Below are 18,372 nucleotides of genomic sequence, written 5' to 3'. Positions count from 1 at the left end.
CTGTAATATTGGTCATGTTAAAGATTGAAATGAAACTTTGATGCTCCAAATAATATCATTAGCTTATGAGACTTTAACCTGGATTTTACAGACAGTGTCACTTGAGATATTGAATGCAACGCATACTCACTTCATACATCTGGAGTGGAGTTGACAGCGTGCGACGGGAACCCTCACCACACAAGAGTGAAAGACCAGTAGGAGTGTGTGACTGGGTTTATCTAGGGTCAGAGAGAGAGGCTGACGTGCCTGTATGGAGTCATCACCGCACCTACAAACACATACATTAAAAGCCATCAGTACAAACACTCTTGCCCTTTTACAATCACAACCTAGATGAAATAAGTGCACTAAAATACACTTTAACATTAGTCAATGTACTATTTTACACACTTAAAGGGCCAGTCACACCAAAAGCGTTTATGGCAGTTGCAGGTGCCTTTTTTGAATGATATTCTATGGGCAGGGCACGTTTGCGCGCTGTTTATGCGCGCCGAGCGCCTTGCGCTTTTTTTTTGAGGGAGTGCTGAGAGCGGAGAAGCGCCCGACGTCATTCGCTTCTTTCTATTGTCCAATGGAATGAGGGGAGAGGCGGGCCTTACGTTGTGGTGAGGGAAGTTTACAGTTGCTTTGAAGAACCGAACTCCACTCGCTCACTCTCTCTTGCGTGTTTGTGCACCTCTCACCCTCAAACAAGGTCAGAGCAAGCGCCCTCTTTTTTAAAGTTTCTGCTAATATGACAGTTAACAGCAAAAGAGCGCTCACGCTTCAATATTTGATTGACAAGACAGCTGACTCGGTGGTTGCTTAGCAATATGAAAAGCCGCGTTGCACTGCTCTTTTTTTAAAAAGGCAGTGCGTCGCGCCTTGCGTTTGCAAGCGTTTAAAGCGCTTTTGGTGTGACTAGCCCCTAATTGTGTACTTAAAGGTGGCAAAGAATGCATTTAAATAATCGGATAAAATTTCTCTGATATCTACATAGAAGGCTCGTGTCTTTATTAAGTGCATTTATCCAGAGACGGTTTTACTTGTACATTTACAAACCTAGGATTTGCCTTTAGAATTAAATGGCCTGTTATTACCTTATTTGAAAGGGTCATGAATAATAATTTCAAGCTCTGCTCTGATTGGCTGTTTCTCAGAGCAGCTCTTTTGAATACGCACAACCGGCGCAACGTCATAGAATGTCTCTGAACAGGTTCAAGCCCACTTTTGGGGGAAATCAGACTAGGCCTTCCATTGACTTCCATTCAAAATAGCGGAACAAAGCAACCTTCGTACACAGCCGGCAGGCGTAAATAACTTATGAAATCACTCAGATTAAACATGTTGAGTAATTATCTGTCCACCCTGCCTGCCATAGAGTGCGAAAGATACATTAACATATTTAATTTGGTCAATATAAAAACATGCCCCTTTCATTCTCACAGCGTCAAATTTGTGTAACAACCCTCCCTATTGGCCAGAGGTGTCTTACCTGGACATTTACTCGTACCTCATTGAGTCAAGAGGGAAGCAAGTGAATGATTTTACATCATATTTGAAAGTAACTTCGTATTTATACTGTATATTATGTCTTTATATTTAGAGTAATGAGTGCACTTTTCCATCCAGCCATACAACTAACTGGCTTAGCGATATTTCCAGCCAGGCCCGGATTGGCCATAGGGAGAACCGGGAGGATTCCCAGTGGTCCCGTCTGTTTTTCTTTGGCCACGAGGGCCGGTGTTGTCATGCCACCGGGATGACGCGTATTTGCGGGTGAGAGATGTCCTCGCCGCTTTATGCACAAGTTGATTGTGTCCCGAGTCCCGACCACTTATTGGAAGAATTCTTGCATTAGGGTTCTTTGACATCTAAAACGCATGGGAAACGCAGGACGTGCCGCTGTCTTCTGGTTTTCAAAGCGGTTACTTGAACACGAGTTCTGGTTCAGCCGCGTCTATAGTGAGTGCGCTTGCCGGCCGCGCTTATATATTTAAAATAAAGTGGGGCGCCTCTTGTGAGTGCGCTCGCCGGCCGCGCGTCTATTATATTTTAAATAAACTTGAGCGCGTCTTTTGAGTGCGCTTGCCGGCCGCGCGTCTATATTTAAAATAAACTTGAGCACGTCTTTTGAGTGCGCTTGCCGGCCGCGCGTCTATTATATTTTAAATAAACTTGAGCGCGTCTTAATACAAACGGGCTGGCCTCTAAAAGGAAAAGAATTAACAAAACATATTTTTTCATGTCATAGATGAATTCTCTATGAATAGTCATTATTCATCGTTTATTGCAAGAGGAACAAAAATCTATTTGATGCAAAACTCATTAGTTTATTTTAAAAAAGTAGTTTCAAAAGTATATCCATGATGTTTTCTTTTTTTTTAAACACAATGTAGGCCTACGTTATTTAGCAATAGACATGATCTAAGTTCTAAAAAAAAGATACAGATTTTTTTCCATTTGTTTCCAATGCATACTTGATAAATCTTGCTTGTGTATTGTATATCAGGGGTTTCCAAACGTTATCAACCCAACAGTTAATCTCAAGACTCACCATTTTTTAGAAATAGAAATAGAGGAAAACACAAACACATTTGTTTCCTTTAGTTTTTGAATAAGTTTACTTTAGTAATATTATGGTCTTATGGTAGGGCTGCATGATTATGACAAAAATTATAATTGTTTACTGCATTTGCACGGAATATGAAATTATATATTTGAAAAATACAGTGAATTGCAAGGCTGCAGAGAACAGTGCACTACTGCAGACTTATACTACTGAGGGTTTAAAGATATTATTTTAATAGTCAGTCATGAACTAAAGTGGGCCGGTCTGAGGCATGAAACTCCAGGGCTGAAAATGAGTCCCACTCCGGCCCTGTTTCCAGCAATCACTGGATGGCGTTGTTACACAAATTTGACGCTGTGAGAATGAAAGGGGCATGTTTTTATATTGACCAAATTAAATGTGTTAATGTATCTTTCGGGCTCTATGGCAGGCAGGATGGACAGATAAATACTCGACATGTTTGGTCTGGGTGATTTCGTGGGTTGTTTGCGCCTGCCGGCTGTGTGGAAACGTTGCTTTGTTCCGCTGTTTTGAATGGAAGCCAATGGAGGGTCGGCTTTTTATCCCCCAAAAAGGGGCGGTGACTAAATTTACAGTCAAGTTCCCGGATGTGCCGGTAGTCCGTATAGCTGTGTGGGACAGTTGGCAACCCTAATCTCGACTGTGATGTCACAGTTGGTGTTATGTTGAGATTGGCCTGTTTTCCAGCGGTCTTTTGCATGCACAATGTTTACATAAGAAGGAGGAAACAATTGTGTTTAGGCTCACAATATCTTATTAGCATTTACAAAACTCTTATTATTCATCGATGCCTGGATAAATACAGTTTTACATTCTGTGGCATTTTTAAAATAAAAAAGTCTTTATTACTTTTAATTACTATTATTATTTACTTTTAAGTCTTTCATATTTCGCACCAGCCTTTTTTATTTTGAAAATTTGATCGCCAGCATTTTTTGTGATTTTCACTAGTTTCAATGAAATGCCTTCCAGGAAAATTTTCTTCAAAAAATATATAAACATACAAATATATCAAATGAAAGAACAGACCCTCTGCTTTCAAACAAACAATAAACAACAACAAAAAAACTGTGAAGGAATTTTGTTAGAGATCAGATTCAGAACGATTATCAAAACACACATGGAGTGTAAAATTAATAAATTATTTTTTGCTTCAGTTTTTTAATAAATTGCGTAAGAGCGCCATCTAGTGGTATTACAGACTATCATAAAAACTCATCAGGAACATGTTTTTTCATGCAAATGTTTTCTCTTAATTGACGATATAACTCGTCAATGGCGCGGAAAGAGTTAAGAGAAACTTCTTAGTGTACTTAACTGCTAAAATGTATTTATTTTAAAGTATTACTGGAATTTAGTACTTTTTAAGTGCACTAAGGCAGTGGTTTTCAAACTGGGGGCCGCGAGATGGTGCCGGGGGGGGCCCAGTTTTATGACATTTTATGAAATACATTAATTTATCATGAATTCTGTGTAATTAAACCTAAAAAAATAAGGCTACTAACAAAAGCACTACTTTTTTGAATAATTTAATGTTTTTTATAAAAATGTTGAGTTTAAGAACAGTTTTTTGTCATAAATTTTCTTTGGGGGGCCGCAAAGGAATGCACTGTACACAAGGGGGTCCGCACGCTGAAAAAGTTTGGGAACCACTGCACTAAAGTATACTTAAGTCAGGGTTACATTTTGAGGCGGGTTCTCCACGTTCTCAGGGTAAATGTAGTGTTTTTGGCAGGGTTCATTCAAAACTTGCATTCCCAGGGCTAAATATTACATTACTGGGGTCACTATAACTCGCCGACATGAAAAACAGCCCACGGCAACAGTATTAAAGTAGTCCAATTCTGCAGGAAAAAACGCAGACTAGGCAACCCTGCCTGAACTTTTACACTATTATTTAGCACAAAAAATAACAATGCACTAAAAATGTACTTGCTGGTATTTAAGTATATTTTTAGTACATGCAAGTATAATTTATTTTTACCTGGCAAGCATATGGGTGATTCTCACGAAACCATTGAAACACCACGGCACTAATGATTTTAGCTTTAAAATGTGTAATATAGTAACATTAAAAAGCATCAGAATTAACACAATACTGTGTTCTACCTTGCACAATGTGTGATTTCAACATAAGAATTTATAATTGTAAATTTTATCTAATTTTCTGCTGAAATTCTCATTACCGCAATGTGTCCGGCTGTGTTTGAACATGGGTTGTGTTGTAATTTAATCAAATTAACACAAAAATATTAAGAAAAAAAAAAATAAATGGATGTTTTGCTAGACTACTTTAGATGACAGAAAAAATATTTACTGAATATTCATGTATAATAATAATGAAGAAAAATTTGGAAAATGATGTGTCCATGCCTGATGTTCTCATCCTACGCAACACTTTTTGAGAACAGTTTAAGCACACATACAGAATTTTAATAAAGTTTGATTTTGAGTGACCAAGCACATGGACCAGTTACTTCAAGATGGCTACCAGGTAAGATCATTTTTTTACAGTTAATTTGAAATATTTTCTTGTTAGAATGCTTACACAACATTTTGATTATCATTACCGCAACAGATGCTTATTAAATGTTAATTTAATTAATAGAAGCATAATACTTTGATTTTAAATGCATGTGCAGAATCTCCAAAATTATGTTCTTTCAGGTTTGTCATGTCATTTTGAAAATATGTCAGTGTTGATGTTTTCTGACTGTTGCGGTAATGAGATTTTTTAGGACAAATTTTTTAAATTATGTTACAAAAAGTGTTAAATGATAAGTAAAAGTTTTTAAATTAATGTTCCCATTTACTCCAGACTTTGTTTTTCAATGTCTGGTGGGAAAAAAAGTGAATTTAAGCAATTTTTACATTTTCATGCTTGACATTTTTAAAACCAAGTTTTCGTGAGAATCACCCATATATATATATATATTTTTTTTTCAAAGCAACTTACACTGCTTTCAAGATAAACAATTTTATTGTATGTGTGTTTCCTTGTAATCGAACCCATGACCTTTGCTTGCATTGCTAATAATGCAATGCTTTACCAGTTGAGCAATTAGGATGTTTGATATACGTATGATGTAGGAAAACATTGCAATACTAAATGTTTCAAAAAAGTCATATTTAGAAATTGGCATCACGTCATAACCTTGTGCACATACAAGGTTATGACATTTACAGTATATATATCAGCATGTGGAGTTGATGTTCATTTTACATCCCATTGAATTTTTTACACATATTTCACGCATCTTAGAAAACTGAAGAAAGGGTGGACAATGGTCATGCAAAACCTTTATGGATTTGAAGTGGACTTCAGAGGAAAATTACAAAAAGTGATTGATGATCCTAAATTCAATTTATTAAAGCAACACTATGTAGTTTTTTTACCTTTAAATAATGCCTCTAAAAATTTTTCAGTGATAGAACAACTTTTAACTGGACAAATTGTACTGTTGCTGCAACCTGAGCAGCCTCCTAGCTGCTACAAGCACATTCTGAAAGTGGTGGTGGAGGGTAGGAAACACAGCCCGCCCCTCCCCCTGCCTGCAGAAGAGTGTCTGATACCAGGCACTGTTGCACTTTTCAACCACATGGGGGAGCTGTAAGTCATTTTTACATGGAAATTACATAGTGTTGCTTTAATCCATGTGTGTGAAACATGGGTTCAAATCTAAAACTCTCAGTTGGTAAAGCATTGTGTTTGTGTGAACCCAAGATTTTGGGTTTGATTTTCACACATTCTGATAAAATGAATAGATTGAATGCACTGTAAGTCGCGGCTGCCAGATGCAAAAATGTAAATCTTGTCTGAGTTGTGTCTCAGTTCCACTTGTCATCACTCTAATAATTAGCTGGCCTATCTCTGACTATAAAAAAATGGCAAAAAGCCTAGACAAATACAGACTGAAAGAGATTCATTCAGACCTGGTTTGTTTCCAAATCACATTAACTGTCAAGCAGCTAATAGGGCGTTACATTACTGCAACATCTCTGATCGAATGCCGACACCGGCGTCCCAGCGGATTTCTTAGACAATATCAAACAGCAGTCATAAACCGTGACAAACAGCTCCAAGCCAAACAGGGACAAATGAGAGAAATTACATTTGTGAGAGAGTTTTGGACACCTGAGGCAGAACAGGTCAGTTGAACTCACTGATCTCTTTGTTTTTAGATCCGTGTGTGTTCCTCCGCTAGCTCTGTATCCTGCTGAGAATCTGATCTCAACCTCGCATTCATCTCCCAGCATGCACCTCTCTGAACCTCGCTGTTCTACCTGCCGACAGGTAATGGCTTTCATCTTCAAAACCCCAGACACACACACACACACACACCAAAATGATCAATAAAATCTGCTTACTTTTGTGGACGTTTTCAGGGCACTGTGGTTTGTTTAAGGATACACTGAGGATTTATCTTTTTGCATTTGATGTTATTTGAAGCATTTTACTGTGTCAGTGAAAGTAAACAAATGTCTTGATCAAAAAGGGATGTTTGGAAATAAACATTCTGGAAAAAAGGTTTTGTCTGGAGGTACAGCAGATGAAAGTATTGTAAGGATTAAAGCCTACAGAAATATGGACTTACGAATATAAGACATAAGAGCTTACGAAACAATTTTATATCCAGTACTATATTTGAAAGATATGAAGATAAGATATGAAGTCCATTACAGAAGCATGACATGTCAAAATTGGCTAATATTAGTTTCTTAAATGAACAGATTTGGCTAATTGATATATAATATCACAGCAAGCAATAGCTGTCATTTTTACTGTCTAGGTCAGTGGTCTCCAACACAGTGCCCGCGGGTCCAGGGTTGCCCACACAGAATCTGTGAGTTGCCCGCCCAAGCACATTCTATTAATAGCCAAAATTGTTATATTTATTTATTAAATATATTTTATATTAGCTTGGCTTCTTTTATGTATGATCAAATTTTAAACAATTATAAACATTTTAACAAGTAAATAAAGATTAAATCAAGTAAAACAAAGTTTTAAATAGACTATATCAAAAATAGCCCTTGTTTTATTCATTGGGGAAGCCCTTGCTCACAAAAACGTTGGAGACCCCTGGTCTAGGTAAACCATAGACGGTTCAATCGGACACACATGCGTTGTCACAGTTACGCATCTGGGTGGGACGTTACTTCCGGTCTCTGTTTGTTTAATGGTTTGACTAATGGCTAAACTGAAGTCGGGGACAAAAACTTTGTCGAAAATAATATTTGTGTTGGCTACTGCTGTGACATCATACATCTCCAAAAAGTTGGAGCGAGCATTGTTGGAATGTAGTGTTTCCCATACATTCATTTATTTGTCAGTCCACCACAGAATCAAAATTGACCACCACAAATAGATGTTTGTACCTCTGTCTCTGTACAAGAGACTCATTTAAAGCTCACGTAACACACGCTGTTTCTGCATTTCTGATGTTAATCTGGAGTACCTATAGAGTAGTATGAAATCCTTTATATCTCTGAAGAGTCTTTAGTTTAATCAGATTTATAAAAGAAAGATTAGCTTTACCGAATCTTTCCGATAACGTACGAAAAAATGAAGAAGGAGGAGTTACTACCGCAGGAGGAGCGAGTACGAGTCATGCAACACTATACAACACTGTTTTAACTTATGATTCACTACATGTTCGTGTCATTTATATAATATACACCCGCCTATTTCCAACATAAGACAGAAGTCTTACTTACCACGTGTAACTCGTCATGACCCGGTTCTGAAAATCCACCGCATCAAACACACACGCAAAACTCCGCTGCTAATCCGGATAATAAACTATATCCATTGTTTCCATAAGGCTGGATGTCTTCTCCTTACATCCAAAAACACACTTCTTCTTGTGCCATTGTTGACTTTTGAAATTAAACAAAGCTGAGTGGCGTGATAAGCTGTTAGCAGCTCTAGCGTCTCCCGCTGACTGACGGCTGGGCGGGGTTTTCCGGGAGAAGTTTTCCGGCGGAAGCCCATATAAGATGTGATACGTATCGAAAACCCCTGAAACGTCAGTTAGAACTGTAATCGAAAAAAAACTAGCCGAAACTTGTACGAACCCTGGCGAAGTGCATTCGGCACAGAAATACTCTGAAACACGCCCAACTGCGGTTTTGACACTTTGCCTACGTTTAGCATGAGGAAACAACTCTATAGCTGTGTTAATAAGTCAGAATGCTTGAAATACCATTAAACCCCCCCTTTAAGATGCAAAAATGCCGTGCAGACATGTGTGACGCGAATGTGCCACCACAAGCTGCAAGTAAAAACATTGATATGGTGTCCTGATTTTCAGCCTGTGGATGATTTTCACCGCTAAAATGGAGTTTGGGAACTTACAACAAAGCGCAGATGACAACAGGTTTGCTCGAGACAGCGCAAGCACGAAGGTAAAGCTAATCTTGAGTTTAGCGATGAGGTTGGTAGTGACAACTAATCAGTGCACTGCAAAAAATGACTTTCTTAGTATTTTTGTCTTGTTTTTAGTAAAAATATCTAAAAATTCTTAAATTAAGATATATTTTCTTGATGAGCAAAATGACTTAGGAAAATAAGTCTAGTTTTTAAAACAAAAAATATTACATTTAACTCTTTCCCCGCCAGCGTTTTTAAAAAAAGTTGCCAGCCAGCGCCAGCATTTTTCATGATTTTCACTAAAGTTTAACTCCTTCCAGAAAATGTTCTTCTTTAAATATATAAACATACAATATATCAGATGAAAAAACAGACCCTCTGCTTTCAAACAAAAAAAAACTGTTTCATTCTACTTTCATTAGTTCTCTTGTAATCACCTCTCAAACATGGGTAGGTTTCTTCAAAAACACCCAATGTTGAGCAAAAAGCTGAGATTAAACCATTTTTGTGAAGGACTTTTGATAGAGATCAGATGCAGAGCGATCTTTAAAACATACACGGAGTTCTTTCTCTTTCACGTGAGGCGCTACTTTCGGGTTGTATAAGTTGCGGAAGATAATAGCGGTATTGCGGAAAGACGAGATATCTCGTCAATGGCGGCGAAAGAGTTAAGCGAATTAGTCCTTAAAACAAGCAAAAAAAAATCTGCCAATAGAATAAGAAAAAAATTCTTGAATTAAGTGTTTATAAAAAATGTACTTATTTCAAGAAAATGTATCTTATTTCCTTGGCAGATTTTTTTTTGCTTGTTTTAAGCACTAATTTACTTTTATAAATTGTACATTTTGTAAATTATATATTCACTAATTTACTAGTTTATATTTTTTGTCTAAAAACTAGACTTATTTTCCTAGGTCATTTTGCTCATCAAAAAAATATATCTTAATTTAAGAATTTTTAGATATTTCTACTAAAAACAAGACAAAAATACTAAGTAAGAAAGTCATTTTTTGTAGTGTAGTATAGGGATGCACAGAATATTCGGCCACCGAAAGACTTTTATCACCGAAACAATATGGACAAAATAATGTGATGACGCAAGCAGAAACCGCGACCTGCACGTGCTTGTCTGAAGCAACATGTATGCGGTGTGGATGTATTTAACCGCAAAAAGGCGCTAAAGTAAGCAGTTGCCTGTACGCACAGACGAGGCACATGCGGTTGAATGTGTCCGGCTAATGCTAATGTTAGCCCTTATTAATGTGCAACTTTGTTCTTTTTTATAAATGTTTGCAATTTCTTTATTTGTTATCCGATTTTCCCCACCCCCTTTTTGCTAATTTGAAAAATAATCAGATCCGTGCCTCAAAAAACTGTATGTGAATGTGATCCAAACCGTGAGTTTTGTGATCCTTCACACACCCCTAGTAAAGTTAGTACACAGTGATAGCCATAAATGTAATTTTACTAATCATTGGCATAATAATTTATTTCGGTGTTTCGGTTTCGGGTTTTTCGACCTTGCTTTCCTCTTTTTCGGTTTTCGGTTTCGGCCAAGAATTTTCATTTCGGTGCATCCCTAGTGTAGTATTTGCTCTGCTCGCTTAGAAGTGGTACTAAAAATATCTGGTACTACGCACTGTACTCAGTGGAAAAGCCCCCAAAAGTGAGCTGACCCGACGCAACCCAACCCGTGGAGTACTATGCAATGGAAAAGCGCCAATAAAGTTTGGCTATGAGTAACCCACTTCTAGCCAAAATAAACTTGAATTTGGTTACATGTCGTTTTAGCCAAAATAACTTGAGAGATGTCTGATATTCCATGTAAGCAAAGTCAACAATGATTACAAGGTGTTTGGTTTCATTCTTTCTTTATTTCATATATTTTTCGTGTATGGTTATGCTGAGTTTACACCAACCGCGTTTCAGGCGTCAAAATCGCGTCTACAGCGCGTGTTTTGCCCTTGAACAATTTGGATGCATTCCCGCGTGTAGAGCGGACTAGATGCGCGGAAAAAGCAAGCATTTGACGCGCGTCAGAGGCAAACTCCGCTTCTTGTGGGAGGGGCAAGTGCTATGTGGTTGTCTGTTTGTAGGATGACTTATGTTGACTGTGCATTTATTGAGAGAGTTACCAGTTTGTATTTGGTAACCTTACTATAGGGGGGAAATAAACGGCGTGGGGCGATAAACTTCACGTGACTCAAAAGTGAAGTGTGTATTACAACTTACCAGGTTGCCCAAAGTCCTTACTGACACTCTTCCACGCGAGGTCCTTTTTATTCCTGTCTCCAAGTAAGAACTTGTGTTGTATAGCTCCGGGTGACTGCGCACGGACAATATCAAGCCTTGGTTGAGTGAGTGACTCCGGGCGGGGCTGCCACCACAGCAGCAGGCAGGCTCCTGATTGGTTAACGCGGGACGAAATTCCGCCAAAGTTCAAATTTTTCAACTCGGGCGTCAGCTGCAAATTCGCGTGAACCGCAAAATGCACGAAAGCATCATTCGCGCGTACCGCACACAACACTCTGTTCGCGCCAGCTTCACGCGCGAATGAGGCGGAAACGCGTCTTCCGCGCCGAATGCCTCTTCCGCGCCGCGGGACCTCCTGACGCGCGTCAACGCGTTTTCACATTGACTTAACATTGAAATCACTCGCGCTTCACGCCTCTACCGCGGTTGGTGTGAATGCACCATTAGACGTCTATTCAATTTTTACTGACAGCCCACAATTTGCCTTGTTTTAGTTCAGCTCTCTGGGCTGTGTTTGGACGTTTATCGTCTTTTAAATGCAAAATTGCTTGCTGGGATCATTTGTTATTATTATTTAATTATAGTTTATTGGGAATAATTGTAAATGTATATACTTTGTTGGAGTCTATTGTCTGGATGTGATGGTCATATCTCTAAGCACAGATCTAGAGCAAAAGACCAAATCTATAGACAAAAGTATGTCTGATCGATAAGACAATAACTGAACATTTACTTTCCCAAATAGTATCTGTAATTTCATATTTATTGGACTACTCTTGTTGCAGTTTTTTTTTATTAAATTACCTACTGTATGCTAAAGCATTGCAAACCAGTCAGCATCCACTGATATTAAAAAGAGGTTTCCACATCAATTCCAGAGTTTCTGGTACTACAGATCCAATTTTAAATTGTGTGTGGCACATTCAAATTTCTATTAAACTCTTAAAAATAAAGGTGCCTTTTCTGTCTAAATGGTTCTTCTGTTCACAAAAGGATCTTTAAGGTCAAAAAAGTTTCTACAGATTATAAAATGTATTACAAAATTGTTCTTTATTTTTAAGAGTGTAATGCAAGTGAAGGTCACATTTCTGCATGCACCATTTGGAGTCAAATAATTCAGTGATGGTGAATGATCTCAACTCACACCCACTTACATTTACATTTATGCATTTGGCAGACACTTTTCTCTGAAGTGACTTACGTTGCATCACTGCAAGTCACTTTAATCAAACCAATGACCTTTGTGACCAATACTCTGCAGGAATACGCTTAGTGTACACATCTGATTTCAAAGAAAAAAATCCCTCACCTCTCCGGGTTGTATCCCTCCAGTTCTTCCAGAAAGATGTTATTATTGGAGTATTGGATCTCTGAGCTGGGAGTAATGAGGAACTTAAGTACGGTTCCCCTGGTGGATCCAAGAAACACCACAGTCCGGTTCCGGTGAGGGCCCGCCTCGGTGTCCACCACCATAGTGTTTAACTGATACCTTCATAGTGGGCAAATTAAACAATAAACACTTAATAAATCATTCTCAGTCATATCACAAAATATAAAAAATAGATCTTATAGATCTTAGATGTTTTAACATATTCTATTTTTAAAGAGCCCATATTATGCAAAATCCACTTTTACAAGGTGTGGTTTGGACATAAATGTGTGTTGGCAGTGTGTGAACATTAAAACCCTACAATGAAAAAAATCCACCTTCTCCTTCTTTTATAATCTCCATTAACCTCTCGACGCGCACTAGCTCAGGGGCCGGATGACGTCACTTTTTAACGCTGCTAACAATATCTATATAGCCTACTGTCAATAAACATTAATAATATTAACATTACATCATTTAAAAAGGTCTACGGGTTTAGCATCAGTGTATGGTCTCTGTTTTGAGATACAGATGCTCTAGCATCATAAATATAGTATTTTGTGACAGAAGTCCAAATGACAGCATGCAACATATAAACGGGACTTCTAACCTTTGTGTTGATATAACGATCGCAAATCGAATCCAGTCTGTTTCAGATGTGTGAATAACCCATGAAAACCATCTAATACAATACATCCAATGAGAATTTTTGTCCACAAATGCGTGAAATATAGATATATTGTCCATAGTTTAGATCAGATTTCGCATGAACGTCATTTAATAGAATATAATATACAATCTGAGGACTATTTATGTCGTAACACTGTATATGAGATTACACTCGCGTTCAAACCCTTGCAAGAACCTCATTTTTGGGCCTATTGACCTCAAACGTGAAACATAACTTCTTTAGACTTGTGGCTTTGGGACCATTGCATTTCTAGGTTTCACACACATATTTATTATTAAGATTTTTAGTATTAAAAAAGATGTTATGCAAAGAAAAATATTTTTTAAATACTTTTTTAATTTTTAAATTAAACATGGAAAATGAAGCTCAAAATGTCTTCTTTCTAATGATAGTTTTTGATTGTCTTGTTAATGTGACATCACACTGATTAAGCCCCACCTATAGCCACTGACTGACTGGTTAATTTTATCCAAAAGCTTTTCTAAATGTGTTTGTTAGCACGTTTTAGCACTATTTTGGCTAGAGATACTATTGTCTCAGACTGTATTCACAAGAATCAGATCTGTTTTTAACCAAAAGCACTCGGTTGCGCACTGTGAGGAACTGGAGCTCATTTGCATTTAAAGGTACAGACCACTGATCTATATCACTGGATTGCGCATAGAACGCTTAATGTAACAGCGTGAGGTGAAGCCAGCGCAGAGTTCGAGCCGCCATCTTGGTATACCCAACCGGCAGACGGCGTAATTGACTACCATTCAAAATCATGTTTTAAATTCACCCGCTTTACAGCGTATCAGTCACGCAAGATTATTTTTAGGAAATGTGTACGTAAATTAACTGTTAATTCTGGTGTTATTTGCAATGTTTATGTTTTAATCGGGCAGGAAATGGATTTATAAAAAACCGTTAAGGTGAGAGTGTCTGCTGCGTTCTGTTAATGACACGGGTATAAATAAAGTTTTTTTTGACATACAGCTATACGGTCAGCGTTATTTCTTTATATAAGTTTAGGTAACTTGTAAGTTTAGATAACATAAAACCAGCAAATTATTGCATGCACATACGGTACAAAGTATGATTATTTATTTAGATTTCAGAATGAGCACGTTTGTCATTAATACTAAATATGTTGCGGTCTGTCTGCTGATCTGATACTGCAATGAAGATGAATGTATAATAACTGATTAAAAACTAAAATGTACAACTTTCAGTAAATAACTATTTACATGCTTAGGACGTTTGTGTTGTTATAATGTACAGGGTAACTTCAGATATAAAAACAAAGACTTGTAAAGTGATGTTTTATCATTAAAATCTGATCGCATCCACTGATTTAATAGAATGTTTGGGTATACCAACATGGCGGCGCGGTGGCTTCACAGTTGTGATGTCATGCGCAATCCAGTCATTTATAAAGATCAGTGGTACAGACACAAAAACAGCGCTTTTTTGCTCCTACACAAATAGGGGCATTTTGGACATGACATCATAAATAATAATTGGGGTATTTTGAGCTGAAACTTCACAGACACATTCTAGACACACCTGAGACTGATATTACATTAGGGCATAAATGTGACATTTTAAAATGAAAAAGATTACATGTGATAGGTAAGTCGTATATGCTGTCACTGTGGAGACACAAAAAGATTACGTTTTCTTATCATTTCACAAATGTGAAAGGGCTCATTTGGGTAAAAGCAAGCAGACACAAAGAAAAGTCTCCAGTATCACTGACTGTTCCATCAACGTCGTTTCCATTCATTATACTTTTACTTTGTTGTAAGACCAAAAACATCTTTACAATTGACTCTATTACTTTTAAGCCATTCAAATCTTAGTAATTTATTACTATTTACTTGTAATAACTATAGATCTGAAATGGTTTGTTATTTCTAAATGTGCACATCCAAAGCGACACTTTCCCTTGTGAAAATTTACCTTTAGTATTTTCAAAGCACCCGGTGGCCATTTCAATCCAAATTTAAAAAGCGAGGCGATTTACAGCTCCATACAAGTTGTGCTTCACAGTTACTCACCGGATCTGAAGGCCTCAGGCAATTCGCTCTCTACAGAAACACTGGAGTTCAGATTTATCTTTTAACTAAGGTTTTTTACTAACCTTGAGAGACTTTGGAGGACCAAACTAACCGTGCAGAACTAAAACACTCACAGCCTGATGTCCTCTGAGTATAGGTGCTAACATTAGCTGTATAAGAGCACAGCTCGGATTTTGATTTCACATTTCTCACCCAATTTCCTATCGAACAGCAGCGAGGCTTTCAGAAAGACCTTGAGAATTATGCTTTTGCTTTAAAGCAGCACACTTCACATCTTAAGCACTTATTTCTGTTCAGGCTTTTCTGTGCTCGGGGTTGCCGTATGCATTACCTGACCATGGTCTTGACTATCCAAGGGCTGTGTCCCAGCAAAGGAACCGCCTCGTCCATAAGAGGATGAGTCTTGATGAAATTTAACACTTCATCTGGAAGAGTGTTTGAGGAGCTGAAGCTTGAACTCTGGATAGCACAGCCGCCAGGCCTAGAAACATAAAATACACATTGAACAGTTTTCAGATGATTTCACCAATTTTAATCTATAATTCAGAGGAAGCACAACACTATTGCAGTCATCCTCGGATGAGTTCTGAATCTCTGCTTTAGAGTTTTGAGCTCCTGGCATGAGGAGAAAAATGTAAAGGGTCTGGCTCCACTTCTCACCCGGCTCTCCAGCAGCACCCTTAGGGCCCACACTTCAGCACCTACACGCTGATTATTTTTAGATGAAATGAAGGCTGGCCTGGACTCAATAAAGCTTTTTCGAAATCTACCAAAGCCGCCGGCTAATGTGATTAGACATACCTGGGTTTAGGTACCAGTTCATCAGGTACTGGTGTCCATATGGATTCTGGGGATTTCTGCTCTTTGAATCGTCCTTCAAACACCCGTGCCAGCTGCTCCATGTCGAACGCGCACACCGCCGAGCCGGGGATGCTGGGTAAAGTCGTGGAGAAACAACAGGGTCAAGACACGTCACTGATCCAATCCACACCTCAAACTGGAAGACGCACACAAACGCTCAACGCGCTGTCACAACAGCCGCAGGCCAAAGCCACATGTCACAGTAGGACTTTTGTTTTCCGCAGCTGACAGACTAATCGAGCAGTCTGTTTCTACAGCATCTCATTATAGACTTCCCACAAGCATTACACACCGGATTCATAAAAAACTGAAGTGCAATACAAGTTGATGAAAATGCAAGAAACTAAATGTTTAACGCTGCTCAATATCTAGCCCTTAAATCTGCCTGAACGATAGATTTAAAGCTTGCAAATACTTGAAATGCTCGCAGTTGCACTATTCTTCGAAACAACATGGGGCGACTTAAGTAATCGAGTCCAAAACAAAACAAAGTTGAGGATAGAAGTCGTTCATTGAAAAAAATTTGGTGAGCACCATCATGCAAAATGGGGTCTTGTGCATTTCAAAACGCATGACACCCCACTCTTGGGGTGCTTAGACTAATCATCCACGTTAGTCATCTAATTTTGTTTTCCAAGACTGGTCATAACATTTTTAATTTAAAAAGATTGAAAAGTTAGATCTAATTGGTATAATTTAAGTCTGAAAAGTGAGACTGATTAACGCTAATTAATGGCACACTCATAGTAGGCACTGTTACCTTGAACCTCGTGCCCGAACGTGATTGTCCCCCCTCCCCTGCAGGCTGGCACTCACACTGTACTTTTATCGATCCGTGCTCGAGCACACTTTCTTCATTAGGATTAGATTTTTTTGGAAGAAAACAGGAAGTGCTCTCTTAACACTGGGGTCCGAGTCTGTAAGTTGCCAGCCAAAGCACATTCTATTATTAGCCTCGATATTAGCTTTGCTTCTTTAATATATGTTAACATTTAAAACCATTATAAAACATATCAACAAATAAAATAAAATAAAACCAACAAGTAGCCTAATACAAAAAGTTTTTTAGTAGACTATTGAAAATAAGTAGCCCTTCAGATTGTTTTATATATTGTGGTAGCCCTTGCTCACAAAAAGGTTGGAGACCCCTGCACTAGTCAAACAAAGCAGGGGTCAAATGCACTCGGGAAGGGTTTGGTTTGGATAGTGTGTGTACGCTCTTACTGCTAGTTGGTCAGAGTACTTCTTCAAACTTGCAGCTTGTTTGTGGACTGAAAAGCCCTGGGATCCCAGCAAGCAATTCTGGCTAAAACAAGGCAAAATTTGGGTTGTCATCAGTGATTTAAGTGGCCCAAAAGAGGTGCCGGTACTCTAATTTTTTTTTTTGCTGACTTGACTCCTATATTGAAGGGGTTTTATATTCAGCAGTCAACAGACGACCTTGTAAAAAATAATAAATCCTTTTATAAGTTTGTGGATTTGCTTGAGCTAGAAATAACAACATAAATAAAATGTGCAAAAGGATTTTGAAAAAATACCCTTAGAAAGAGCTACCGTAGAAAAAGCTATTGAACATAAATAAAATGTGCAAAAGGTAGATATGTGAGTAAAATTTTCAGGATGGTTAAATGCTGAAACTAGTTTAAACATTTAAATGACACCAAGACCATACCATGTCTATGGGTTCAAGAATACCAAAATACTGGCCATTTGAAACTAGAAAGTCATCACTTTATTTTGTCCCATTGTTTTCCATTTTGCGGGTGGTAAAACTCCTGTGCGCGTCGTTCAAATTCATTGTAATTTCGTTCACTTGTAGTTTAGCAATTAAAATAAATGTCTATTACAATTTCAAGAATGTTTTTACTCTGCACATCGCCGGAGGAAATCCGAAGTTGCGTTGAGGGGAACCAAACTGACAGCCGCGACAGCAGAAATGGTCACACAAAAGGGTATTGGAAAAAGCTTGCGTCTGACCTGCAGCGATATCATTCTGGCTTGGTGGGATGTCAGCCAGCGAGTCCTCTGATTCTGACCTTGTTCTTTTACTACTTAGAGTCTAAAACCAGGAGGGCATATTAAGTGTTTATTGTATATTCATTTTAACCGAGCAGCTATGGTTGCGCGTTTCACACACAAACTCACACCTCACCTGATCGCACTGACACTGACTGACAGCAGCAAAAG

At 38.2% G+C, this 18,372-nt stretch overlaps 1 protein-coding gene across 3 annotated transcripts in view; it reads right to left on the bottom strand.

The window, feature by feature from the left end:
* The window catches only part of sema6ba (sema domain, transmembrane domain (TM), and cytoplasmic domain, (semaphorin) 6Ba), a 194,653-nt gene that overhangs the window by 25,788 nt on the left and 150,493 nt on the right, over window positions 1-18,372 (bottom strand). For all 3 annotated transcript variants that reach the window (XM_055201303.2, XM_055201304.2, XM_055201301.2), the window contains 4 exons: window positions 16,126-16,257; window positions 15,656-15,805; window positions 12,511-12,690; window positions 131-271 (listed from right to left, as the gene is read on the bottom strand). In XM_055201303.2, coding sequence (XP_055057278.1) covers window positions 131-271; window positions 12,511-12,690; window positions 15,656-15,805; window positions 16,126-16,257 — 603 coding nt within the window. The remainder of the gene's footprint in view (window positions 1-130; window positions 272-12,510; window positions 12,691-15,655; window positions 15,806-16,125; window positions 16,258-18,372) is intronic.

Source organism: Misgurnus anguillicaudatus, chromosome 2 (genome assembly GCF_027580225.2).
Source record: "Misgurnus anguillicaudatus chromosome 2, ASM2758022v2, whole genome shotgun sequence".
In the NCBI taxonomy this organism is placed as follows: domain Eukaryota; kingdom Metazoa; phylum Chordata; class Actinopteri; order Cypriniformes; family Cobitidae; genus Misgurnus; species Misgurnus anguillicaudatus.
Note: the sequence above shows the minus strand (reverse complement) of the source record. Positions and strands in the feature narration are given on the sequence as shown.